General features: G+C 39.3%; 1 protein-coding gene across 2 annotated transcripts in view; it reads left to right on the plus strand.

Moving 5' to 3' along the window:
• Positions 1-2,439: 2,439 nt before the first annotated feature.
• LOC129366317 (A-kinase anchor protein 2) overlaps positions 2,440-27,290 on the plus strand; it is a 78,760-nt gene continuing 53,909 nt past the window's right edge. The window contains exons 1-3 of one of the 2 annotated variants that reach the window (XM_055040096.1): positions 2,440-3,021; positions 10,634-10,685; positions 27,017-27,097. In XM_055040096.1, coding sequence (XP_054896071.1) covers positions 2,978-3,021; positions 10,634-10,685; positions 27,017-27,097 — 177 coding nt within the window. In that variant the 5' untranslated portion in view covers positions 2,440-2,977. The remainder of the gene's footprint in view (positions 3,022-10,633; positions 10,686-27,016; positions 27,098-27,290) is intronic. The other variant, XM_055040097.1, reaches the window with a different exon arrangement.

A 27,290-nucleotide genomic window follows, 5' to 3' on the forward strand; every position in this document is an offset into this window, starting at 1 on the left:
GTTGCAGAAATCATCAATAAAGACAAGAATATAAACTGATGGATGGCGTGTTTAAAAAAAAAAAAGAGTCGGTTCTGGAAGTCACAATAAAAAGGAAAAAAAGAAAACGTACAGATGGTCTTCGCCTTTCCCTCTACCCTTCAATCAGTGCAGCTAAGCACTCCGGCAGCAGGTTACAGACCCCATAAAAACACTGCTGAGCTTCTTGTTTGGACAACTATCTGGAGCCAGATCCCAAAGACTAAACAGCTTTCAGCAGGTCTCACTTTCAGTAGCAACTGGAGTCTTGCTGGAATTTATTAAAGAAAATAGATAACATGCCTGAAGCCTTTAGCTTCATGAGCTGCAGTCTTTTGTTTTCACTATAACTTCATTTTAAAAGATATAACAAGTCTTCTTGTTTGTTTACAGAAAGCTTGGACTCCCATCAAAACCTCATAGTACAACATTTTGAGGTTAGAAATAATGACAAGAGATAATATAACCATGATTTTGTCCACATTTTCTCTGAACCCCCATGAAAGTTACTGCTAACTGCTCAAACCATAATTATATTTGGAGAAAAAGGCCTCCAAGATTTTTATTTAAAGTTCTTGTTTTTTGTGGTCCTTCTTAAAAAGGAATGGTGGAAACAAGTAATGATTAGCCTCATGCACATCAGCTTTAGAGCGCATACAGTCTCCAGAATCTCTTAGACTGTCAAAATATCATCAACTTGTGGCAAATTTAGGAACAAAACAAAACAAAACAAAAACAAAATTTTGTTTTTAGTACTTGATCCAGCTGCTCCATTTCTGTCCAACCAGTAATGCTACCCTAATGGAATGATATTTGACATTTCACTCTTCACTTGGGAGATTTCTGCAGCTCCACCTTAACTGTGAAGGAAGTTATTTGAATCAAAATCAGCTTTATTTACCAAGTCTGTGTACAAAAACAATTTGACTTTGGTTAGGCTCTCAGTAAATGCATTTATAAATATATATTTCCTCTGAGGTGACTGGTTTTTGAAAACCAGAGCTGATTTTAAGGCCAAAGTGTAAACTGTTTGTAAGCAGGATGTGTGGGGTCTCCAGAGATTGTAGCTGCTCTAGAGAGCAGAACATGGTCTTTTCCAGACCCATGTTCTGGATGGTGGGACAGTCAGTCATGATCCCTTTGTGTAATTTGGAGACGTGAGCATTTTTGCCCCATTTAAGAGATCTATTCTAGAGGGACCATTGCATATTTGTCCAGTATTCATAAAAAAGAGCTTGTTTAGCTTCTTGCTGAGAACCTTGTTGTTGCAGCCAGATGAGTGGAAGGAACCTCATACAAAACAGCTGTCGACAGAGGTTAAAGTAAATTTGGGTACTTTGACCAGTGTCATACTGGTGGGATGAGGTTGTGACTTTAGTAAGAGGCCAAAGGGGTCAAGCCTGCTTGATATTCTCTGATGAAGTTATCAAAAGAGCTTAACCTTCAAAAACAGGAACTGGATCCCCTAGTGGTGGAACTTGTTTTTGCTTCTTAATGGCTTTTATATACTGATCACTTTCAGCGTATCTTCTCTGGCCCAGATATTTCCAAACTATAATCCTGATTTTTATGTTGCTTTTGCAGTCATTGTTTTTTTTTTTCTTTCTGAAGACACTTGCAGGACTCCATTCACTGTAGATAAAGACGCTCTTTTACCTGCTTCTGCCACCGTCTTCACATTCACTTTGCTTCTGGATTTGAGAGATTTCACACAGAAAAAAATACTCTTCGTCTTTGGGACACAGCACCTGTCTCTTTCCTAAAAAGTATGAAAAAAAAATTCATTCAAAATACCTTCAGGTTTGTGGAAATTGTGACCAAGGACGAACCAGAGTTGACGAGATTGTCACTTTTCTTCATAGAACCTTAGCTGATTAGATTGTATGATTCTGGACCATAAAGAGTGTTTAAAGCTAATGCATTAAAACACATTTATACACGTTTGAAATGAATTCAAATGCTGTGAATTAACCAATCAGATGCTTGCAAAAGAAAATCACCCCAGCATTTGGGGTTTCCTAAATTGCTTGAAGGCATAGTAACTACGGTCTGTAAGCTTCTGAATTTGAAGAAAACAGTCATTCAAAAGCTCTAAAAACATCCTCCTCAATATTCTGGTATTTAGACAATAGAAATAATTTTGGGAATCTTAAGTTATGAAAAACTTCATGCTTGACAATAAGGAAAAAAGAATAGATCTTACATGAGCTCTGTTCTATGTGTAATTATTCTCTGACCACTTTTAGATCTGAAGATTTCATTGTGAAGTTCGTCTTTTTAATTTTTTATTAAAAGGTGATTTCTCTTCTCTTCCTCTTTAAAAGAAACTCCCTCCACCTCAGAGGGAAAAGGTTGTTCTCCAGTAAGCAGGTTGGCCACTCCTTTCATTATAGAGCTACTCCCGAAAGCCTCTTTCCTTCTGATTCTTTGCTGCATTTTGGCCATTTTCTCTTTCTGTCCAGTCTCTCTCATCATCAGTTTGATCCCTCCTTCTCTGTTCTCCTGCATTTCCATTGTTATCTCTTTTTTTCCTTTTTTGTTTCGCTAAACCTCATCTCATTTTATTTATTCATATTTTATGTTTCCTCTTCTTCTCTCTCTTTTTCTTTTCTTCCCTTTCTCTCACTCACTCACTCTCTCTCTCTCTCACACACACACACACACACACACACCCACACACACACACACACACATGTGCACACACAGGAACATGCTTCCACCCATTTCTTCCTCCTAGTGGAGCGGGGTGATGCAGGCACAGCAGCAGCTGCTGCTCTGTCACATCCATAACCACCACACACCGAAAAGGCAGGAGAGAAGGAAGAGGTAAGAAGGTGGAAAGAGAGGGGGAAGAGAAGGAAGAGGACACAACTCTGTCAAAAGGACACCAAAGGACAGAAGTACAAGAAGAGGACAAGGAGAAAGGGAGGACAGCAGAGGGAGGCGGGTCGCTGCAGAGATGTCAGACACACCTTTGCAAAGGAACGGCTTTGCCAAAGCCCCGTGAGTAGATGTTCTTCTTTATCTTTCCATCTCTGTCTGCTCCCCGCCATCACTCCTCTCTCGGCCCGCATCCCTCCATCTGACAGGCTGAGTTGTCATGGGAACGGGAGCTCCGTCATGGTGAGGCTGCAGCTCAGTCATGACTGGAGCGGGGACACGCGGTACACCCTGTACACTCCTCCCTCTCCTTACTGCATCCCTCTTTCTTTTTTTTTCTTTCCCTCAGTCGCCCTCACAGCTCCCCCTGGAAACATCTCACCTCGCTGCTCACCAACACTCTGAGGCCACACTCTGGAACTATTGTTTGCTTTTGCATCACTTTCTCTCCCTAGAGTGATTATTCTTTTGCATCATCAGCCCTTCATTCACTTTTGCTTCCCAATGGAAATCTATACATGCTGCTATGTATATGTGTATGTATAATGCAGGTGTTTGGTGCGGTACGCTTTAGCACTTTCAGTGGGGAAGCTGCAGGCAAGAACAATCCGCCATGCTGCAGTCCACCAGTCCAGTCTCTCTCCATGTGGGATTTTTAAAATGCATATTTATAATATACAACATTTTGAATCTTAATGAGATATTAGCCAGTTATTTTACCTTAATAACTAAAGTATATCATTTGAAAAAAAAAATCACATTCTTTTTATTTTTTTATGGGGATGCATTTACTCCCCTGTTTTGCATTTTTTATTATTTTAGTGTATATGTTGTTTTTACTGCTTTTCTTGGTATTTTATCTGATTTCAAACCACATTGTTTTATTTTATTTGATCATTTTTATGAATAGCTATTATTAATATGATTTTGATGAGTTTTTACAAGTAAATTCAGAGCGACAAGCTAAGGGAAACTCTTCATCACCGTTCATTCTTCAGATTGAAAAAGCAGACTCCTCCAGTTGTCAATATGCTTCCCACTCATACTGCCTGAGCTGCCCACAGCCGGCTTGTGAACTGAATAGAAGTTAAGTAATGACAGCAGTGCAGTAGTAAGACAAAGACGGTGGGAGTTTAATATTCAAAGCTTAAAACCTGTAATGTTCTGTGTTCTTATGCCAGCGTTGAGCTGTTTTTAGCCATGGACATCTGCCCTCAGTCAGAAATATAATTTTAATATTTCCTTTTATACGGTATGGAAATTCATGACATATGTGTACTGTTGACTCCCTAGATGCCTGCAAGTGAGTGAATAGTTCAGCTTTTTTAAAGTGGGATTCTGTAGAACTTATGAGCCATCAATATCTTCCCTTCAGTAGATAACGTTCTGAACTGAATGGCTTCAGGCTGCAGAAACGGAGATTAGTTCTGACAGCCGGCCAATCTAAGGACCAGTCAAAATGAAATCTGTTCCTAAGAACTGAGAAAACAAACAAAAAATTGTTTTGGATTTGATGGCTAAGAATCAGATCACGAATTTGCATATATCTTTGGTAAGTGTGCTAAGCATAAGCAATGCAGCATAAAGCTGCAGCCATCAGAATTTTGTTTCTAATTTTCTTTTTTGTGACTGTTTCCTTTTAACCCTCCTGAGACCTTAGCACAATGCTAAAGAGGAACCCAAACCACACAAAGCAAATATCCTCGTAAAAATGCTCACTGAATCAGTGCGACATCTGCCAGATGATGAAAATCTTGTGGGATCCAAATCACTCCTGTTTCTTACATCTCCACAGTTCCTCTGATGTCATTTTTAAAACACCTGACTGCAATGGAAATGAACCAACTTTGATCTTCTTCACCCATCGACGCATCTGCATAAAAATATTGTCGCTCAATTAGTTGCTTCTATAGAATTATCATTTAGTGACATAAAAAACGCTTTTGGAGGGTCAGTCTTTGGCAGGGTTGGTCCAGCTAAAAATTCCCAGACCAAGGTATACCGGATGCCTTCCCATTTTCAAAAAACACATTTAAACCAGACCCTTTGTGATTTATGCAAGAGGTGAGCAAGTACAATGAATCACCTGCTAAACTGCTGTGACTCCAGCAGCAGTGGAAAGCAGTTGTGAAGTGGAAATGGAAATATGCAATCCTTCATAAAATATAACTTTGCTGGTAAAAGTCATTAGTACAGTGACGTTTACCGTATTTATATAAGCGAAATGTATGAATGTCTCATGTAGCCAGTTTGGCACAAACAAATGAGGAAGCTTAAAGACGGACTTGTGTTAGCAACCTCATTCTGGAAATATTTTGTGAATATGTTTCCTGACTAATGTGATTTTTACAACAAATATCGTCCCTTTCGAGAATAAGTTCAAACCATAATAGACACTCTTTTTTTTCCATTTCCTATCTCGACGGGTTCTGACTTTTTGCAATCAAAAAGTCAGATATTTTGATTTGTGAGGATCCTTTTCATAGTCTGTGACTTCACTTCAACTGTTTGCAAAGCTTTTTATGGTCAGCAGATGCTGAGGACTTATTGAACTTGAAAGACAAACCCTGAAATATTTTTGTGCTTGGTCACAACCAAGTTTCAACCAGGTGTCGGTGAGCTATTTCACTGACAAATCATTGACTTTTCTTTGCACACTCTTTGAGAACCACACCCTTGAAGCAGGCAAGAAAAGTGCATTGAGGCGCGAAACAGGCAGGCTTTACTTGTGCATCAATAGTTAATGTCTTAATTGTGAAAAAGGGACTCGAGTACGACCCATCCTATTGTTCCTTCACGTTGTCTTTTTTTCTTCTGAGGTGCTTCTTTTAAGTCCCACAAACACAGCGCAGTCCCTATTTATTCAGCAGAAAGATGAGATCGCATTTGTGGTAAAGTGGACTGCAGAGGCCACAGAAGACCCATTCGCTGATGCTATTTATTAAACAAGCAAGTATTGAAGGATTCTAATGGGATAAATAATGCATAGCAGATCTCACAAGATCCCTGGTGAAGACAGACAGAAGAAAATGAAAACATTAGCTGCATCTTACATTTCATTGTTTTCCTTTCATTGGACTATTACATACAAAGCAACACATTTACAAACCGAAACACTGATGCAGTAAAAGGGAAAGACTGAGCCAATCCCTAAATCCTAAAAGTAAATATGCAGGGTCATGAAAACATATGCACACAAAACAGACAAAAAAAAATACATTTTGATGCTAAAGAAAGTGCTGAGGTTGTGACAAGTGTGATGGCTGGGGATGTCGGTCCCTTATCTGTATGCAACTCATCTACTTGAATGTTTTCCGGATGTGAGTATGTTTTTGCACATACGTGTTCTCTGAAACTCAGTCACTTATGTAGAATCTCTTGTAAAAAGATTTGTGCTGTAGTTTAACGGACTGGTCTTTAGAATACCACTATGAGTCGTGCTTCACAGTTTGAGAACCGTGAAAGTAAATGTTACACAAATCTGCATGGCTAAAACTCTGCAATTAGGTTTTTTTTCGGTAAAACCAGTCTTCATGCTGTGGATTAATGACTATCAAATTTTAAAGCGATCCAAATGCAAAACAAAAGACTTGGAAGTGTTTCCATTTCTGTTTCCAAACTACTTTTTTCTGCATCTCTTTTAGGGATGTAATTTCTGTTTAGGTTTGACCAATATTTTCAGTTTTGCATTAATCCCACCCACTTCAGACTGATTTAAAAAGGGTGACATACAAAGAACCTTAACTTTATCTGTAATAAAAAGCATCCAAGCATATGTCAGTTTCAGCGTAGTTAGTTGGTAACGATTTGCCAGTTGTGGTATTCTGACATCATTAACAACCCATTCAGATTTTGCTCTGCTCTGTTGCCAAGGCATCTTTCTTCTGAGTTCCCAAAAGGACTTCCAGATCAGCAGTCTAGAAGGTGGAGGAGGGCTATTTAATCAATTCCTTTGTAACTTCTCATTGTGAACTAACTAAACCATCTGTCTCATCTTAAAAACTACTCCCTTTTTTACTCTAAAACAAGAGCTTCAAGCTTAATGCATTTACTGTTATAATCAGGGTTTGTTACTCTTGTTTACCAAAGTCAAAGCAATTAGCTATGCTTCTGGCAAGACAAAGATTATTTTAAAATATAGCAGGGTCAGGTGTTGGCCAGTGGTGACCAGGGCCAAGAGGAGGTAACTCACCACTAGAGTACTCTGCCGGAACAAGCAGTTCCCCTCCAAAACGGTTGGTGGCAGCAGTGGCATCTGCTTAGACTGCAAATATTTATAAAGATAAAGGTGTTTTTATTTGCTTCAAGGACATATTTTTGCTGTGCTGCAAATTGGCTTTGGCGCCGATCAGTTGTTGGCCCGTTCCTGAGTGAGCGGCATGGCGACCCTACTAAAATTTGCTGCCTTAGCCACTGTAGAGTTTGAATATCATGAGATCTCAGGACACACAAATAACTGACTTGAAAAAGGAAAACGTTTATTTTTTTCCCCTTTTTTTTGGTTCACAAAGTTTAATGCAAAGCTGTGCACCAGAAAATGAAAGATGTAAGAATACCCATATTCCTTTCAAAAATCTTTTTTTGTTTTTAAAAAAGGTTTTATTGCGTAGTATTTAAAGGCATCCAGACATAGCTCAACTTCCATCAGTAATATATAAAGTATGAATGAGATCAAGGTCTGGCAGTCTGTTGCCCTACAAATATGTCTGCTGGAGTTGTTTTAATTTTCCTCCTCCTCGTTTCTCTCGTTTTTGCTCTCTAACCCTAAACTGCTACTTCCCTTACCCGAAACAAACCTAACCTCCCCAAACCTTTACAGCAGGCCTTCAAGGTTTAATAACTGACACATGGGGGCTTTATTTTCATTCTCACAAAGAATATAAAGTGGCACTTGCAGAATAGTGTGAACAGATTTAGGTCTGCTTGAAAGGAGTTATTTTTACCATACGTATACACATACTGTACCGTACAGTAGACAGTTATGTTGAAATAAACAAATCTCTCGTGAAGAGTAGTAGTTCTCTGTTCATGTGTTTGGGAGACATTTATTAGTAAAACTGAAATGTAGGAGTACTGAACTGATGAGAATCACACAGGACGCAACACACAAATACACAATTTTTCTGACTTGCTTTCTTTGTCCGCATTGGCTCTTTGCCTCTGCCTCCTACTCGCGCTTTGCATATTGTTACACTTTTCTGTTTGTGTGCGAGTTAATGTGTGCGTTTTCCTGCCTCTAGTTTCACATCTGGAGGTCATTACCTCTGGGCTGGGATTGGTTGAGGCGGGCAGGGGGAGAGAAGGGTTGTGTTGGGCTGGCTGCGCAGTGAGGTCATCGCCTCGTTGTGGCGACGCTCAGGAACAATGATGCCGTTGTCTCCAGTGACGACCCGCCAGCGTAGCTCAACCCAGAGTGAAGGGCTTAAAGAGGGAGGAAAGGTGACCACTTTTCAGTGGATGAAGATTTAGGAGTTCGGCACAAGCTAAGCACAACAGCACCTCAGAAAAAAATGAAAAGTTTAATAATGCATGTGACAAGAATTTTTAATTACAAGAAAAAGTACAGAGACTCATGGAGATTCTTTGCTTTTACAACAACTAGAGTGTAAAATCTATCCACCCAGTCCAATTCTTTTGCATAGACCTGATAGTTTACATATTTTACACCATGCATAATTTTTTTTTTGTTTTGTTTTGTTTTCTGAATCTGTTTGAGATGTAGTTCCATACAACAACAAAAAAAACTGTGGCACTTTCTTACTTTAGTTAGACCACTATTTAGCAAATATCTTTCTTCTAAAACTTGGTTCAACCCAGTTGGCCAACACATTATTTTCTAGGTTCCATCCATCCATCCATCCATCCATCCATCCATCCATCCATCCATCCATCCATCCATTCCATATTCCATCCATCCATCCAATCCATACTTTATTTATTTATACACTTTTCATCAAAATGTTATTTATAACACACCGTTGTCCTCTTTACAATATATTTTCATCAAAAAAAAAAAAAAATATATATAATATATATATCATGCCAAAAATGCTTATCTAATTAAATCAAGTAAACTGTTAGACAACCAGAATATCTGGCATTGGTTGAAATGACCACTTTGGGTCTAAACACAGACTTAGTTACCTTTTTCTATCTTGAATTATAAGGAACATTTATTTCCTATTTCATGTGTAAATATGAAAATTTTAGTTCATGTATAAATGTGTGTCATCATTTTGCTGAAATGCATTTTATTGTTCCATCTTCATCCTTTTTTTTTTTTTTTTTGCTGTTTTCTCTTTCTCTGAGTCAGTCTGTGGCTGCTATATTTTAAAGTGTTTCTGCTCCTGTGTGCGTATGCGTGCGTATGTGTATTCCCACAAGCAATGTCTACAGCTGCTGTTTCTCCTTATAAGGATGCCTGTCTGTAGAAGGAGACGTGGAGGTAAAAATGAGGGAAGAGGAACAAAATGTTGGCGACTGATTGGAAGAAGACAGGTGCATGAGAGGGAATGAAAACTGGATCGTGAAATAATATAAAGATGGGAAGAGTACTTTATTATTTCAGCTCATAAATGAACAGTAGACTGTTGATAAAGCGGCTGATTTAAACTTCACTATGGCTTTTAGTTGAACTTTAACATCTTTTTTCAGTTGTTCTTTATTTTTGTTATTTTGAGTACTTTCGATTATACAATTTAAAGTCTTGGTGTTATTGGATTGTAATAGACTTACTATTTTTTCAAATTTAAAAGCAATGATTTGAGCTTTTAAATTTATTTTATATTAAGTTTTTGCATATTTTAAATTTCAGATTTGTCTTCTGCAACCAATAACTTTTTGGCTACAGATCTATGGCTTGCATGTTATTAATATTTATGTCAGAAACAGATGACAGAGAGCTTGCATATAAGATTAAGAAAGAGCTCCAATGTTATGCTCAATGTACAAAACCACAAATCATCTAAACATTCCAACAACTGCAGTTCATCATGGGTCTCTATTAACACACCGTTGTCCTCTTTTTGTTCATCACTGTAAAAATAGATAGTTTTAAAAACCAAATGAAAGTAGCTTCTCTTCCATAAAATGAAAATAAAAAACTTTGTACACAGTGAGAGCTACAGAAGTCTCTACACCAGCTCTTTTTCTACCTCTTCATCTTTTATTCAGCATCTCAAGCACCTTTCTTCACCTTTCTAATATGAAAAAGTGCTTGTCTCCCACAGTTTTCCTTACATCTGCAATTTTCTTCATCCTCTCCCCAATTCCCTGGGTTTCTTTAACCCCTTCGTTCTCTTCTCTCTCTCTCTCTCTCTCTTTCTCTCTCTCCTCTGCTCCATCGCTTTCTCAGCTGCTCCTCCCAGCTGTTTAATCACACATGGCTCATGCCTAAAGAAGGGGGGAGGAAGAGGGAGGAGGAAAAAAGAGGGGACAAATGGGAGGAGAGACGAACGGAGCTGAAGAAAGAGTGGGTGACAGACAGAAAGAGAATGTGAGCAGAGGGCTGAGTGTGAGGCACATGGCCACCGAGTGAGAGGTCTTTCATTCTGCTTGGATTATAACTGAGGAAGGAAATCATCTGGATACTCCTTCCGCTCCTCCTGCTCTACCTCTTCTTCCTCGCTCCTCTACTTCCCTCCCTTCGGCGTCTCTGTTCTCCGAGTTGAGGGACTCTTTGAGAATCTCACCTCTTGTTCTTCTTTCACCTCCCTCTCCCCTGCTTCCCCCTAAGGATGTCGTGTGAGGAGGCTCAGCTCCACAAAGAGAGGCTGCAGGCCCTGGCGGTGAGTGTTTGAAACTCTCACTTTTCACATCATTCTGCTCATTTTTGCTCTCTTTCGATGACCTCCGGTCTGTTTGTTTTACCGCCTATCTGTGAAAACCGAAGGGGTTGTTGGACATTGCATCCAGGTTCTTTCAGTGTCTCACCTCAGAGTTTATGCGGTCGTTTCAGCTTCTGTGCTTCTGTCACTAGTTCTATGTATTATTTGCTTTGCAAAATAACCAAAAAAAAGCTTTTCATTTTGTTTTTTGCTTGTTTATTTTGCAGAAGTTCAAATGTTGACCTAAAAAAGTGAATGACACAGACACAGGAGATTTCTGTATGAATGTGCACTACTGTCCAATGAGTGTGAGGCTGTTTAATTTGATACTTTACCAAAGTCCTGACTACACAACTAACTTTTATATCTTTGTAATTGCCACCTATATTCACCCAGATCTTAATCTGTTGTGAAAGATGGAGTCATATTTATCTGGAAAACTGTGCCTCTGTCTTGCACTCGGGACGGATCCTGTACCAAAAACTCAAAGTGATGCAAGCTGGAAACCTTTCAGGATGACGTCAGAATCTCCTACACGTTTCCCTCACTTTCATGTGGTCCAATCTTGGACAAAGTCCGATCTTGTTGCACCAGTTGTAATGTTCTTTACACCCTCACCAACCTTCTGTCTCGTAATCCTGCTCCATTTGTTTTGGTATTTGTGTCCCCTTTGGTTTTTCTATGTCTTATTTTATAGAAGGAGAATTAATTAATGGAGACATTGGTGGAAAAATCTGATTCTCAGTTTTTGGTTTGGCCAGATGCTTGAAGTTTTCAGTTACATCGACTCCCCCTCTTGAGGTGGTCTCTCAGAAATACATTTGGATACTTACCGTTATGTGTAATGTTGAAATAAGTCCTAATGTTTGGCTTTGTGCTAATACGACTCAGAAGCAACAGTTGCACCAGAGTTCACTGCTCACAACTAAATTTGGCACCGGTTGGAAACCACAGCATACCACACACACAGGACGTAACACACACACGCATGTAAATAGAGAAGTGTGTGTGCGTGTGTGTGCGTGTGTGTTTCTGTGGATGCATGGGAGAGAGGGGAGAGGGGAGGGTGTTGTCGGAGCTGCAGATGGAGAAACTATTTTGGCCACGTTGAAAGATGGCAGCCATACCAGCCTCCACATAACATCTAAAGAGGAACAGAGTGGAAAGTTCTCACAGTTTGAGGAAAGGAAAACTCGTATGTTTTGTCCTTGCAGACAGTTTGTTGGGTCTTTGTCAGTGGAGCTGCAAGGAAAAGAATTATATTATGTAATTTGAAGTCGGTTCATGCTGTTCATTAGGCAGGGGACAGTATGAGATTCTCGTGATAACCTTGCAAAAAGGTATCTAGACACTGACTCACATGCAAAGCAAACTTCTATAATGTGAACAAATTGCTTTTATTTGAAACTGCAAAATAAGAAATATTTTTACCTCTTCTGTTTTGATTGAAGATGGGCATGTGAGCCCTAAACCAAAAGCTAAGAGTGAATCATGTACATGGACAGAAAGGCCTCTCAGACAGGAAGAAGCCAATGGTGCATTTGGAGAAAAAAAGCAGGAAGCTTGTGAGGCTGAGAACTCCATCCCTTCTGTGAAGTTGCAGCATCATGTAGAAGGCTTGTTTTGCTGCAGGAGAGACTGGCATACTTCCCAAAATAGATGGAATCATGAGGAGAGAATTGTGTGTGGAAATACTGGAGCAACATTTCAAACGCTTTGGTGGAAATTGGTCTTCAAGATGTGAAGCAACCCTAAGCATATCCTCAAATCAGTCATTTAAGTGAAAGAAAATATATTGAGTGCCCTTTGGAAAGCCCTACAGATGTGTATGATAAAAACCTTTGAATAGATGCGCAATGTACATAAGCAGCTCCTGTCTCCTGCTTCATCAATATTTGATCACTCCCCTGAGATTTCCTTGTCATCACCATCAATTTCTGTCCTCATTAATACTTCAGAAGAACTTGAGCCAAGTGGGAAGCTTTAAAAAAATACTCCAATGTTTGTGAACCCCTTTTTCAAACATGACAGCAGTGAAACATAAACTGGCATGTGACACAATAATTCTAAGTTTGAACTTGCTACCACTTTCTACCATGCTGGATGCTAAAGTATTGACATTAATAATTGTTATCAGACAGAAATCATTTAATGTTCACTTGCTGCAATGACGGGCCTGCATTATTAATAAATCATGGTGCTCATGCCTCTAAAATTGAGGCATAATGACACAGTTAAAGTCTGCTTTACAATTGTTTTAAAAACTGAATCACTATATTTGCATATAAATTATTTATTTTCAAAACTATAGTAAACTGAGATTGATGCTCTATCTGCACTACTCTCTAAAGAGAAGCATCAATGAGAATATTTGTATTTATTTATTTTTTTTCAAATCTCCACGCATCCAATGTCTGTGCTCATGTTTTACTGTGAGAAAAATGCTTCAGTTGGTGCATTATGGGCTGCTAATGGTCCATAACAGTCTGTTCATGCTAGCTGCAGCTTCATAATAATGGCTAAATAAATGTATCTCCAAATGAACGCTGCATTGAATGACAGCGTGATATTCGTGTGGGTCTGATGGTTAGGAACCAAAAATATGCATGAATAGGCAAGTTTTCTGAAAATAATTTGAAGTCACATTCCACAGGCCAGGGTCCACTGTGAACATAACCTACCTCTGACATTCGCTCGTTGCGAAGCTGGCTGCAACATTAACCATTTCCCTTAAAATATCAAAATTAAAAGCTCTTCCTGTTCTGTTATTCTGAAGGTTTTTTTTATATGGTGACTGGAAAAAGATCCATTTTCTGGGTCAGCGGGGTAAATTGAGGTCGATTATGTTCATGGTGGGTCCTGGCAAAATTGATTGGATATGACCATCTGCATAATTCATCTAAAAAAAGTTATCGTGTTTTGATTTGTAACAGTAGAGGCTTCATTCTTTCACTGTTGTTCGGGTCTGGTTAAATGCTGAAGCAACTTAACCAGGCAGTGAGCTGTTATTTCTTTTCCCTCTTCGTTCAGAGAAAAACTGATTTTTTTTCTTTCTTTTGAGAGAAGAAATCAAAATTAAAGTCATGTGTCAGCCAAACAGTCAAAACTACCGCTGCGTTTATGAACATAGCTCCTTTTGAGCGAGTTTCTGTGAACACTAATTGGCCAGATTAGAAAACAGCATTGATGTCATCTTGTTAAATTCAGACCCACAATTAGTTTGTTATTACCATGTAATTTTGGAAGCGATCTGGAGTACTTTCTGGTCAGGGTTGGCCAAAATACTTTAAGCACATCTGCAAATAGGTGCTCGTTCACCAAAAACCTTGCATGTGGTTTCAGCATCAGCCAGCGATTGGTGAGCGACTCTTTGCTCTAATTAACTATTACCCATATAGCCTTCCAGCCACAAGCCGTATGACAACGTACATACAGGAGTCTGTGTTTCAGCATGCACTCATTCACTGACTCCTCTGTTGTGTTGTAATGTTTATACAGATGACCTCAGCACTGTGGACTCTCAGTCGGCCCCCTAAAACACACCCACAGTGTGCAAAAGACCCCAAATTGTCTGACACCAAGTACAAAACCAGGCAAAAATGATATAACCCACAAACACTATGATGTTTAGTACAAACGTGCCACTTTTCTTTTTCTTTTTTTTTTTTTTTTTGCATCATCTTTAAAATCATAACCTCTCAGCACTTCAAAGTGTGCTATATCTATGTTGATGCTTCAGGACTCTTACATGCAAGACTAATAGATTTTTGTTCACAAACCCCTACAAACCACATATTAGGTTTATTTAAATATAAGTGAGGAAGAGATGTCTGCAGGTTTTTAGAAAATGGAGAAATCTTAGAATATATTTAGTGAGGTGGTGATGAACAGGGCAGGGTAAGAGTGAGCTGCTGCTGCTGTTGATGCTGCTGCTGCTACTGCTGTTGATGCTGCTGCTGCTGCTACTGCTGTTGATGCTGCTGCTGCTGCTCCTGCTGCTGCTACTACTACTGCTGCTGCTGCTGCTGCTGCTAGACTGCAACATGCTCTGAGATTTGTGATTGCAGCATGCAGTGGAGGGTCAGGGTAAAGGCCTTCGATAAGTGTGGGGGGGCTGGGCTGCTCACAGGCATTTGATGTTTCAATTTTAGCTGTTTACTCACACAGACACTGACTGCACCACAACCTTGACAATGGTTTCACTGAAATCATCTGTCACAAATAAGTTACCGATTTTTTTCCACATTATTGGTGAATATTATGATGTGGTTCAAATTACATCAAGCGTAGGTTTGATTGGGAACACCTCAAACTATATTTAACTTAAGAAAAAGATCATTTCAATGAAATTGTAATGAGCATGGGGCTCTTTTTATCTGTCATTTCCATCACAGTGACTGCTGCCAAAATATCCTCTGATTAATTTGTCTGACAATTTCAGAAATTCAATTTTCAAAATTAATTATGTCAAACACAAAGTATTTCTCTTTTAATAATAATGTTTCTATTATCATTTTGTAAGAAAAAGAATGAATCATCAATGATTCCACTTAAGAGCCAGCATTGACCCATGCACTGTTCTTGTTGCAAAGGAAGGAGTTTAACTTTTTTAATGCCAAATAAGGAAAGCAATCCAACCCAAAAAGCAAAGCAAAATATCACTGTCTTTTCAAAGGGAAGTGATGTGAGGTAATCATTGATGATCAGAATATTTATTTCAAAAATTACGAGCAAGTTATTGAGCAGCTAAAATGAAAAAAGCACCACAGTAATTTTTTCTTCCTGTTTTATTTTCTTTTTTTATTATTATTATTATTTTGTGGCCCACAAAACAAATGTGTCTTTTGTTGTTGTTGTTTTTTTAGCTTTACAATTTTGGCCTCCATGGCAAAAGGTTTAGACACCACTGATTCATATCATACATTATCACTCTGTTAGTTCTCATCGAGTCTCTTGACTTTACAGAATAAATTTGTAATAAGCTGTGTTTAACTGTGCTTCTGTAAAAATAAATAAATGCAATTATTAAACACAGTTGATTGTTGTACAAAGGACATAAATAGCAGTTTATCAGAATGACCCACTCTCAACTAGTTGTAAAGTCAAAGTTAAGGTTCCAAAACTCTAATATATAACATATATTATATTATATCACTATTAGCCACTCTGGTGAAAATGTGATAAAAATAACTTAGTAATAGTATAATTCTTAAAACAACTGGAACTGGGACTAAAAATACTCAATTTTAGTCGAGTATTTTGCCAGCACAAAGTTTGCAGCACAGTACTCTAAATGTCCATAAATCAAGGCTTGTATTTTTGTTAAGACTTTAGTTCTGAATCAGAAAATGAAGACTGCTTTATAATAGTATTTTCCCAAGAAAAAGGTGTACAATATTTTATCTCCACGATACAGTGATGAAACACAAAAATCGAAAAAGACATTCCCACATTTCTGTCTGATCCATAAAAATATTGTTTCTACCTTCTTCATTCATTTATCGTTAATTATTGGCTGTTTAGAGCCAGTAGAAACACTAAAGAGAAAATTCAGTTTCTTGTATTTCTGAGGGTTTTCTTTCAAAATCAGATCTGTTTAAACAGCTTCCCGAAAATTGTGTCATAGGTTGTGAATATTTGGCAAGGTAGACGTAGACTATTACAGACTGAGCTAACAGGATTCCAGGGCGCTAAAGGAAACCTAGTTTATTGACTTTATTTTATAGAGGTGGGGGATTGTGCTTGGGGAAAAGGCATTTAGAAAAAGGAAGAAGGGGTGTGTCGTATTGGGGAGCAAGGGGTCTCGGGCACAGCAGGAGTTACAAGCCCTCTAAAATTAGCAGCAGCTGTCCTGAACCTACTGGTCTTTTGGGTTTGTGAGTGTGTGTTTGTATGTTACTTGTGGCATACTTCTGTGTGTGTGACTGAGTTTGAATGGGAGTTTTGCAGAGATGTGAGACACGAGAGGCCAGAATGGATTTATTTGTGACTTGTCACACTTTGGAAATGTATCTCAATTGTATTCCTGCTTGAATAACATGCAGCGCCTTGCAAAAGTATTTAAACTTCTTGAACTTTTTCACGTGTTTCCCTGATTCAACCAAAAATGTCACTGTATTTGATTGGATTTCCACATGATGGATCAGCAGAAAGATACATGTGACTGCAAAGAGAAAGTGTTACACGGATTAATTTTCAGAAATGTTTTCAAATGAAGATCTGAAAAATATGGTTAGCATTCAGACCCCTGAGTTAACTTATAAAGAATCTAGAAGCTGCAATTTTCAAATTTCAAAATTCCATTAAATTGTAGCTTTTCAGTGTTGCTGTCATGGTACAAAGTTTCCGCCACATCGCAATTTCCATGTACGGGATAAAGTTTGGTCTAATTTGGTCTCATGGACTATGTTTACAATTTAGGCAACTCCTGCAGGGAGTTGTGTGGGCTTTTATTACGGGTACCAAAGTAAAGAAAGTGGATGCCACGAAAGTCTATAAGAACATCGTTTTCCCAGAATCACAATTGCGTATGGTGTTTGTGGTTATGATGTGAAATTATGTGGGAAAGTTACACAGATGTGGTAGCTTTTTTTAAGGCGCTGTGCAATGCAAGCAGAATATCGACAGAACTGCAACTAAAAAGCTTGAAAAGTATCAAGTTCTCAGCAAAAGACCGTAGCCACATTTATTAGAGCCATATGTAACATTTTAAAATGTTTTCTTTTATGTCCGTATGTGATTTCCAAGTAGCACACAGTTTATTTTCTCCCTTGCTGGACTTCGTACACATAATGACCACCTGCTGCTGTAATCGTGTAACATCAGCATGCAATACATTTCAGCAATGTGCTGATTTGGCAATTATTGATCCGACTGTTAGCCGAGTAGGTACCAAATTAGCATGCTGTCATTCAAATGTAATGAATAAAAGTTTTTTGAGAAAGGAGGTATTTGCGTTTGTAGCAAAAATTTACATCCATCAAGAGTGGTGAAACATTTACAGCAGAGTATGAAAACACTTTTTTTTTTGCAACATGGAAAAATTTTAAAGTTTATTTATTTTATTTTTAAATTTAATTGAACAGATTTATAAGCTGAGAAATAGTAGTGGTGATATGATTGTAAAATGCAAAGATCCGCTAAGTGTGTGGTCACACCAGTGACTCGTGAAGCTTGAGTCCATTTCAGTTTCAGTTCTCTAAGCTCTCAGGTATGGCTGTCCACAGAATGGAAGATGATATTCCCAGTTAGATTTCTCTGCTGGGTGTGTTGGCATGTACAGAATGTAACCAATCTGATTTGCTGCCCTGCCCTCTTCACAACTTCAGCATCAGCAGAACTTTGATTAGTAATCAGTCTGATCTAATCCTGGATGTGCAAGATCAAAACATGCTCTCTCTGAGCTCCACTGGCTTTAAGGACAAAAACATTTTCACCAGCTCATATAGAGGAGTTTATGTAGCTTAACATTCCGTTTCCCACCCCATAAACACTGTGAATCAATATTTGCTTTAATGTGTAATCTGAGAACATTTGCTTCACATTCGTCTCCCCACAGTAACTTTTTTTTTTCTTTCTTTTTGCTTATATCAAACCAAGAGTGCAAAACCACACAAAATAATACTTGCATAAATACATTTTATGCGTGGTCTCATATTAATAATGCGTTGCCTGGAGTTTTTTTGTTTTTCAACAGCAGCTTAATTGACCTACTTTGACTTTGAAATTGGAGTTTGACTTTTAGGGGAGGTTCTGTTAAAAAGCTAGAAGCCTGACAACATCTTACATTTAGATATCGGTCTGAATGTAATTATGTTGCATAAAATAGTTCAAGGCATCGTAAAATAGTGCTTATCTAAACCACTCTGTTTCTGAAATCAAATTTGCTCAAAGACAGAAGAAATCTGATTTAGTCTGAGTCGTCGTAAGAATGACTTTTACCCCAAGACTGAGCTAACAATGTATCTCCATTTACACTTAATGAAGATGCTAGGATAATTATTTGGTTATGGTAACTGCTGCTCCTTTTCATTTGTCTAAACTACCTTCAAATTCACATCAGTATCATATACCTGCACTGTACGTTCCTTTTCATCCCTGTCTACTCCTATTTCAAACCAAAAAGACATCAGGTACAAATTATAATTTATTTGAAAAATAATCTAAAGAAGTATTTCTACAACTTCATGTTAAAGAAGCTATAACATGTTACAGCTTCTTTACTGAAAGAAACACTTGTTATGCAGGTCTAAACCTGTGGAAATTAAACAGATTTTGTTGGCGTCTGGTCCTGGAATGTGTCACTTTTGAAGCCCTCCTGATTTGAACAGTGTGTCCGTGTTTGAGTGTGTAACGATCAATGTGTGGAATTCAGTTTGAACGAGGCATATATAAATTAACAAAACTTTTCACTTGGAGTTTAAAATGGAAAAAAAAATCTAAAGATTCTCTTGAACTTATGTTTAGCTTAAAATATCACAAAAACAAATACTACAGAAAAACCCTGTTCTGTCCTGTTGACCCGTTCCGATGGATTACATTTGGTATTAAAATCCCCTTCTTCCTGATAAAGCATAAAAAATATAACTTGAAAGCGAGGACAGCTTATTCACTAAGGTTTAAAATAGCCATTTCCAAGAATGATTGCTTGCTAAGTCTCAGAGGATTCTTCTTGAGATTTTTCTACTCAAATTCAATTACAAATTCACAAAGCACACTTGAAAATATTAAAGATTTGTGTCTTCTTTTTTACCAAAGAAGAAGGTTTTTTATTTCTGTCACCATAAATATTAGGAAAGTCCATTTTCTCTCATTTGACTTATAGTGAACTGTTAGAGTAGCAGCAAAGGAGATTTAACACTAAACACTAATCTTTGACTTGGTAAAGATTAGTCTTTTAATTGAAAAGTTTGAAATCATAATAGAAAAATTTAAGTCTCATGAAATTTATATATATATATATATATATATATATATATATATATATATATATATATATATATATATATATAAGCTGACTGGATAGCTCAATACATAAGGCATCAGTATATCACCCGAGAGGGCGGGTTCGAATCCAGTCTGGGTCCTTAGGCAAGACCCTTCAAGCTACTGCCTACCTCATACCATGAGAGATACTAAGTTGCGTAACATGCCGCTCAGACGTCGCCCGGCCAAACAAGGTCTGCGTCAGGTGTTGGGGAACCAGAGCACCTTGATGACAAATGGGCTACTGGAACAAGACGGAAATGGGCGAGAGATGAAAATGTGGATCTGTTGGAATGCTACTACTCAAGTAACCCTAGTCAGAGGGGTTACATGCAAAGACTGGGGAAGGAATGGTTACTTCGACATCCCCAGTCAACACTAAGCGCTAAACAACTAGTAGCTCAGTGTTCTAACATCCGCAAACGGCAACTGCTATCACAACTTGAGATTGACGAGATACAACACAAATGCTACGGCAAAAGGGAGGAACCCGGATGTCAGGACTGTGGGGACTTAACTACAAGTCCCCATCCAGTGAGGGGATACACGGCCCCAATGAGCGAAACAGAGCTGAACGAGACAGCTGCTGACCTGAGAGAGAGAATCATGACCCGAATGACAACCAGGCCTCCCCGGCGCCAATTACAACGGCTGAGTGAAGTACCATCAGAAAGTCTCATTGAGAATGTGAATGCAGCATTGAGAACGATCCCTACCAACACCATAACAGAAACCAATGAGCTGATCTACAACTCAGCATCAGTGATCCTTGAGATACTTGGCTATAAGAGCAACCATGAGACCCAATACCCCCATGGAAAAGACGGTTAGAGGCTAAAATCAAGGTAACAAGGAGGGAAGTGAGCCAACTGTCAGAGCTCCACAAGGGTACAATGAAAAGACCAGTACCCAGAAAGTACAGGCAGATGCCCATACCTGAAGCACTTGAAACTGCCAAACAGAGGCTCCAAGCCTTGGCCAGCCGCCTAAAGAGATACACAAGGGAGAATGAATCCAGAAGGATTAACCGGCTCTTCTCCACTCAACCAGCTAAGGTGTACTCTCAATGGCAGGTAATAACAACAGAGCAGACCCACCAAGGCTGGAGACTGAACAATACTGGAAAGGCATATGGGAAAGGGAGGCGTCCCACAACAGCAATGCACAGAGGACCACAGCAACCTCCCTGAGCAAGCCCCGGTAACCATCACTGTGACAGATGTTCAAGAGAGAGTCTCAGGTATGAAAAACTGGACAGCACCAGGGCCTGACATGATCCATGCCTACTGGCTAAAGAAACTCACTGCTCTCCATGAGCGACTGCAGCCCAAATGAACCAGCTGCTACAAAGTGGACTCACCCTGAATGGTTAACTGAAGGGCGGACAATCCTAATCCAGAAGGATCCATCAAAGGGTCCAGTCCCACCCAACTACCGACCAATAACCTGCCTCTCCACAACCTGGAAGCTCATGTCAGGCATCATAGCGGCCAGATAAGCAAACACATGGATAAACACATGAGCACGGCACAGAGGGTATCGGTGTAAATACCAGAGGAGCCAAACACCAACTCCTCGTAGACCGCACAGTTGCCCGGGACTGCAAAACCCGACACACCAACCTGTGCATGGCTTGGATCGATTACAAGAGGCCTATGACTCAATGCCGCATACTTGGATCATTGATGCCTAGAGATGTATAACATCAACAGGACTCGGAGAGCCTTCATTGCAAACTCGATGAAGCTGTGGAAAACCACCCTTGAAGCCAACTGCAAACCACTTGCACAAGTGTCCATCAAATGTGGCATATACCAAGGAGATGCTCTGTCCCCGCTACTGTTCTGCATAGGCCTGAACCCCCTCAGCCAAATTATCAACAAGACTGGCTACGGATACCGACTCAAAAATGGGGCCAACATCAGTCACCTCCTCTACATGGATGACATCAAGCTGTATGCCAAGAGTGAGCGAGACATCGACTCACTGATCCACACCACCAGGATCTACAGCACTGACATTGGATGTCATTCGGACTAGAGAAGTGTGGTCGGCTGATCACAAAGAGGGGAAGGTGATCCGCACAGAAGGAGTCTCACTCCCACAAGGAACAATAGCAGACATAGAGGACAGTTACAAGTACCTAGGTATACCACAAGCAATGGCAACCTCGATGAGGCCACAAGGAAGGAGCCACAGCTAAATACCTCCAACAATAAGGCAAGTCCTGAGAATGCCAGCTCAATGGCAAGAACAAAATCCGTGCGATAAACAGCTATGCCCTGCCAGTAATCAGATACCCTGCTGGAATAATTAGCTGGCCAAAGGAGGAGATAAAAGCCACAGATATTAAGACTAGAAAGCTACTAACCATGCATGGAGGGTTCCACCCCAAATCCAGCACCTGAGACTGTACACGAGCCGCAAGGAAGGAGGCAGAGGACTAGTGAGTGTGAGAACCACTGTCCAGGACGAAACAACTAAGATCCATAAATACATCAGGGACAAAGCCTCAACAGACAATGTGCTCAGTGAATGTCTCAGACAACAGGGAAACAAGCCCTACATGGGATGTACCACCAGCAAATAACCCAGTGGCTGATATCAATAAATCCTACCAATGGCTGGAAAAGCTGGACTCAAGGACAGCACAGAGCCCTCATCCCCGCCGCAGGAACAGGCCCTAAACACCAGAGCAATAGAGGCCCAGATCTACCACACCAGACAAACCCAAGGTGTAGTTGTGCAAGGAGGCCCCTGAGACAGTCCAGCACATCACAGCAGGGTGCAAGATACTGGCAGGGAAAGCGTACATGGAGCGACATAACCAAGTGGCAGGCATAGTGTACAGAAACATCTGTGCAGAATATGGACTGGAAACCCCAAGATCAAAGTGGGAAACACCCCCAAAGGTGGTGGAGAACGCCAGAGCTAAGATCCTGTGGGACTTCCAGATCCAGACAGACAAATGGTAATGGCGAACCAACCAGACATTGTGGTAGTGGATAAACATCAGAGGAAGCCGTTGTGGTTGATGTAGCAATACCAAGTGATTGCAACATCAGGAAAAAGGAGCACGAGAAACTGGAAAATACCAGGGCCTCAGGAAGAACTGGAGAGGGCCTGGAAGGTGAAGACCACAAGTGGTGCCTGTGGTCATCGGGGCCCTCGGGGCAGTAACCCCAAACTGGAGCAGTGGCTACAACAGATCCCAGGAACAACATCAGACATCTCAGTCCAGAAATGGGCAGTCCTTGGCACAGCCAAGATACTGCGCAGAACCCTCAGCTCCCAGGCCTCTGGTAGAGGACCCGAGCTCAGAGGATAAGAACCACCCGCGGTGGGTGAGAAGGGAATTTTTTTTTTATATATAAAAAAGAAACACACATGTCACTCGAGACATTATGTGCACAACAAGCCAGTTCCTTGTGCAAACATAACTTTTTAACCTGAGATTTCAAGTTCCAGATATACAAACATTCCTCATTTAACCACCATGGCAAAAAGAAAGCACAATTCCAAGGTTTTTAAATAATCTTTCTAAAACTGCTGAACTCGAAAAGCAAGTGCATGAAACCATACACACTCACTTAGTAAATGAGATTTCCGAAATGTAAACAAAAAGCTTCAATAATTTTAAACAAAAGGTGTTAATGAAAGGATAAAATGTAGGTCTTTTTCAGTTAAAACTTGGCATGTGTGAAATTGAACCTCTATGTTTAGCAGCTTTCTAATTTGGAACACCATTTAAATCGGTCCAAGATGATTCACCACCAGACCCTTTCTTTGTTACAGCCTTTACTCAACAACTGAATCATCTGGTTTCCTTTTAATTTTGACTTCCTTTATTGGGTTCAATTTTTGTTTTGTGTTAAAGATCCCTTCTCAATGTATCTGTAATGTTGCTTGGCTGGGTTTGTTAAGTTGGGTTCTTTTGCTGGTTCAGTTTCTTTGGTTTAATTGCCTTCGTTGACTATTTTTGTTGGTTGGACTAATTTGTTTAGTTTTCTTTTTTTAGGTTGGTTTCATTTTCTTGTTTAGTTGGTTTGGTTGAGTCCAGTCAGTCTGGCTGGACTCTTTGTTTTGGTCAGTGAAATTGTTTAACCAATTTGATTTGTTTTTGTTGGCTTTATTGTTGGTTTGCTTTTCTTCTTTGATTGGTTTGGTGTCTGGTTTAATTAACTGGTTTTAATTTATTTGTTTTGTTGGCTTAGTTGTCCTTTACTTGTTTAGTTGGTTTCATAAAGTGTTGGTTGGTTTGGTACTTTTACATTTGGATTGTTTGAGCGGTTTGCTTAGTTAGTTCATTTGGTTAAATTGATTTGATTGGGTTTGCTTATTTTGGTTAGTTTGTTTAGATGTTTGGTTTGTTGTGACTAACTAGTAGTTTTCGAATGCTTGGTTTGTATGTCTTTGTTTTTTGCTGCGTTGGTTGGATGTTTTATTAGTGTGTTGGTTTGACTTGGTATAGAAAGGTTTGAAAACATTAGAAAAATTGAACGGTGTCATGAAAATTGCTTGAACACACAAACACATTACCTGTCAAATTTTGTGCACAAAAAGCCTGATCCTTATGCAAATATAACTTGGATTGCATATTTTTGTTGTTGCTGTTCTATATTGTGGGGAACTTTCACAGTTCTGCTACAGGAGCCAATCAAACTCAGGCCAATATGACTTCACTCAACTATATTTAAATTGACAAAAAAGTCTACAAGGAAGGTCTCGATATTGTTTCTGTCTTTCCGAACATGACGCTAAAAAATGTGTTAAAGCTGGTGTAAAGTTTTAGAGAAATAGAGTTACAAAACTGGAGTTAGAATTAGAGGTTAAACACTTAAATATTACAGCACGGCCTTCTGTTTGAGCGTGTCCGTCATTCTTTCCCATTGTGTCAACACTTGTGGGAAAAGTGGTGACTTCTGTTCAGGGCCCATGCAGCAGCAGTAGCAGTACAAGTGGGGCCAAACACTGTGAGTCAGAATGTGGGAAGTCGTGAGTGTGTCACTGAGAATGTCAACATATTTTTCGGAAGAGGAGGATGTCTTTGTTTGGCGGGAGTAAACGGTGAACAGATCAGTGTTGAGGGTCTTTTTCCTGCTTCTTCAATTTGACTTTTCCAACACCTTTTAATCTCCCTGATAATTAATCTGCTTATGATTCAAGACAGTTCTTTGAACACAAAGAGTAGTGAAAGTTCCCAGCTGCAACAGTACTGCGGTAATCCCTTACAAATATTTTTTTTGATTGATAGTCAATAATTTATCCTTTTTTTAAAACAAGTTGTTATTTAAATTTAAGTTCTGCCAATTTTTCAAAATGATAGGCCAGAAAAAGTCCATTCTGCCTACAGGCTGTTATCACCCATTCATATCAACAAAGCAAGATGCAGTTTTGCTCCACATTACAGAATGTGTGGGTGGAAGTCGCCCATTTGTCCAGTTTGTCCAGAAGAAGCTGCAACTCTTCTTACTTTCATTCATTAAATTATTCTTGTGACTTTACTAGTTTCTTGTCTTTTAAATTTTTTTGTTCAATGCAGAGCAGTCAGCTGTTTGACTACAAGATGGCTAATTCAAATTTTCTACCCCTGGTTTTTAATAGGTCCTTTAGCTCTTAACTTGGTATTATAATAGCTCATTGTTACTTTGCCAATTTAGTAAACTTTCGATCCAGCTGGTGCTCATTTTTAGCATGTGATAGTAATTTGGTATCCAAAGATTTTGGATTATTAGAAGGATAGGAAAAAACTAAAGGAAATGTGTGCGTGTGTGTGTGTCTGCGTTTGTATGTTTAGCTCAATCCTCAACCACATGTTCTCAACAGTCCCCTGACATCTGTCAGCCATACCGCTGAGGCTATGACTGTACTTTACCAACCATGGGAACCGGTGCTTTGTAGGCTCTTGTGGTGCGTGTGCATGCGTGTGTGTGTGCAAGAGAGACAGACAAAAATTACGTGCTGCAGATATTTTTCCAGCTTGCACAAAGCTCTCGAACTGTATCCACTGAGTTTTTCACCGTGTTTGTAGAACAGCTGTGTTTTTGTGTTCTGTCTGAACAGAGCAGAGGAGACGTGTAGAAAATGATCACTGGAGCTCATCTGCGCTCCTCCTGAGGCCTGTTTACTAATTCTGTGGAAACGAGCACACTGATCTCACAACCATCATTGACTGCCTCAAGCTGTCACAATGCTTGCCTGCTGCTAGGACTTCACTCTTCACACAACTGGACCAATTTGAAATGTTTTATAATTGGTATTTTCTGTTCCACATTTAAAATGTATTTTTGACATGATCTTTTGCATATACAGGAACAAGACCAGATCAACTCATTTTGAAGCTTTCACCTTTAATATATTCTGATACCTAAAGTTTTCTGCATAGCAACAAAAAGAATAAAACTTAGATATAACAAGATGATAATAAAGGTGCTTGATAAATGCCTTAAAAGTTTTCAGGGTAACACTGAGCTGAGACGAGTTTCAAGGTAGATGGCAAAGAAAGGAAGACGTCTTTCATGGTGTAATCACTCCTCAAATTTGCTGTCGTTTTTATTTTTTTCCAAATTAATAACGGTTTTTCATGCCATTTTTGACCTGTACTCCATAGTCAATTCTATTCTTTCTTCTAAATTCACAATGACTCTACTTTTCTTTAAGTCATGCTCTAACTTTCATTTACATTTGGGGGCTTTCCCTGAAAGTTATATTTAGCCGACAGGAAATGTCCTAGAAATCCTTGTTTCACTCCCACAGAAAGAGAGAGAGAGAGCTCTGTTCACATGCTTCGTATCTTCTGTACTCATGCCCCAAGAAGGGTTGTCCTGGAATGACTTGTGTTTATGTTTCCATGTGTTTTATAGACATCTTAATTTCCCTGCGCAGGCAGATTGTACTCCACGCATCATCCTCATCCATTTCTCTGTAAAGTCAAGGATCGTTTTCTTTCTTCAAGTTTAGATTCGGCATCAAGGTCTAATCCATCATCCCTGCATTGGTCTGCGCCTTAACCCCTCTCAAAGTTAGATAAACTCTGACCTCCAGCTATTTTGATGCATTGCTTCCTCCATGCGAACAGTCCCGATTCGTTATTGTCTCAGTTTCTCACAGTTCTCTCTCAAGGCAAAAATAAATACGGGCAAAAGATCCTGGACCGGTTTAGCAATGCAAGCAGCCTGAAACGGAAATCATTTTTAAATGCTACAATTGAATACAAGTACATTCACCTTGTCAAAAATTTAACACTCCATGTAAATAAATAATCTTTCATATTGTTTTTTTTCTTTTCTTTTCTTCTTACCCCTCAGGAGAAGCGGAAACGACAAACTGAAATTGATGACAAAAGAAGTCAGCTTGACGAACTGGTGCTACAGCTTCAGCATGTTAAGGTTGGTGGGTTTGTTCATGAACCTCAGAACCTACAAAATGTGCTATGTGGTTGACAAGCTGAGTTAATTCATGCCACGCTGAATTAAGTCAGCTTGGATCACGAAATAAGGTCCACACCAGCTAATTAAGTCATAATATTGAATGCACAGTTTATTGAATTGTTTATTGAATTGCTCAATACATCACATAGTG

The sequence above is a fragment of the Poeciliopsis prolifica genome, unplaced genomic scaffold (genome assembly GCF_027474105.1).
Source record: "Poeciliopsis prolifica strain line A6 unplaced genomic scaffold, Auburn_PproV2 SCAFFOLD015, whole genome shotgun sequence".
Lineage (NCBI taxonomy): Eukaryota > Metazoa > Chordata > Actinopteri > Cyprinodontiformes > Poeciliidae > Poeciliopsis > Poeciliopsis prolifica.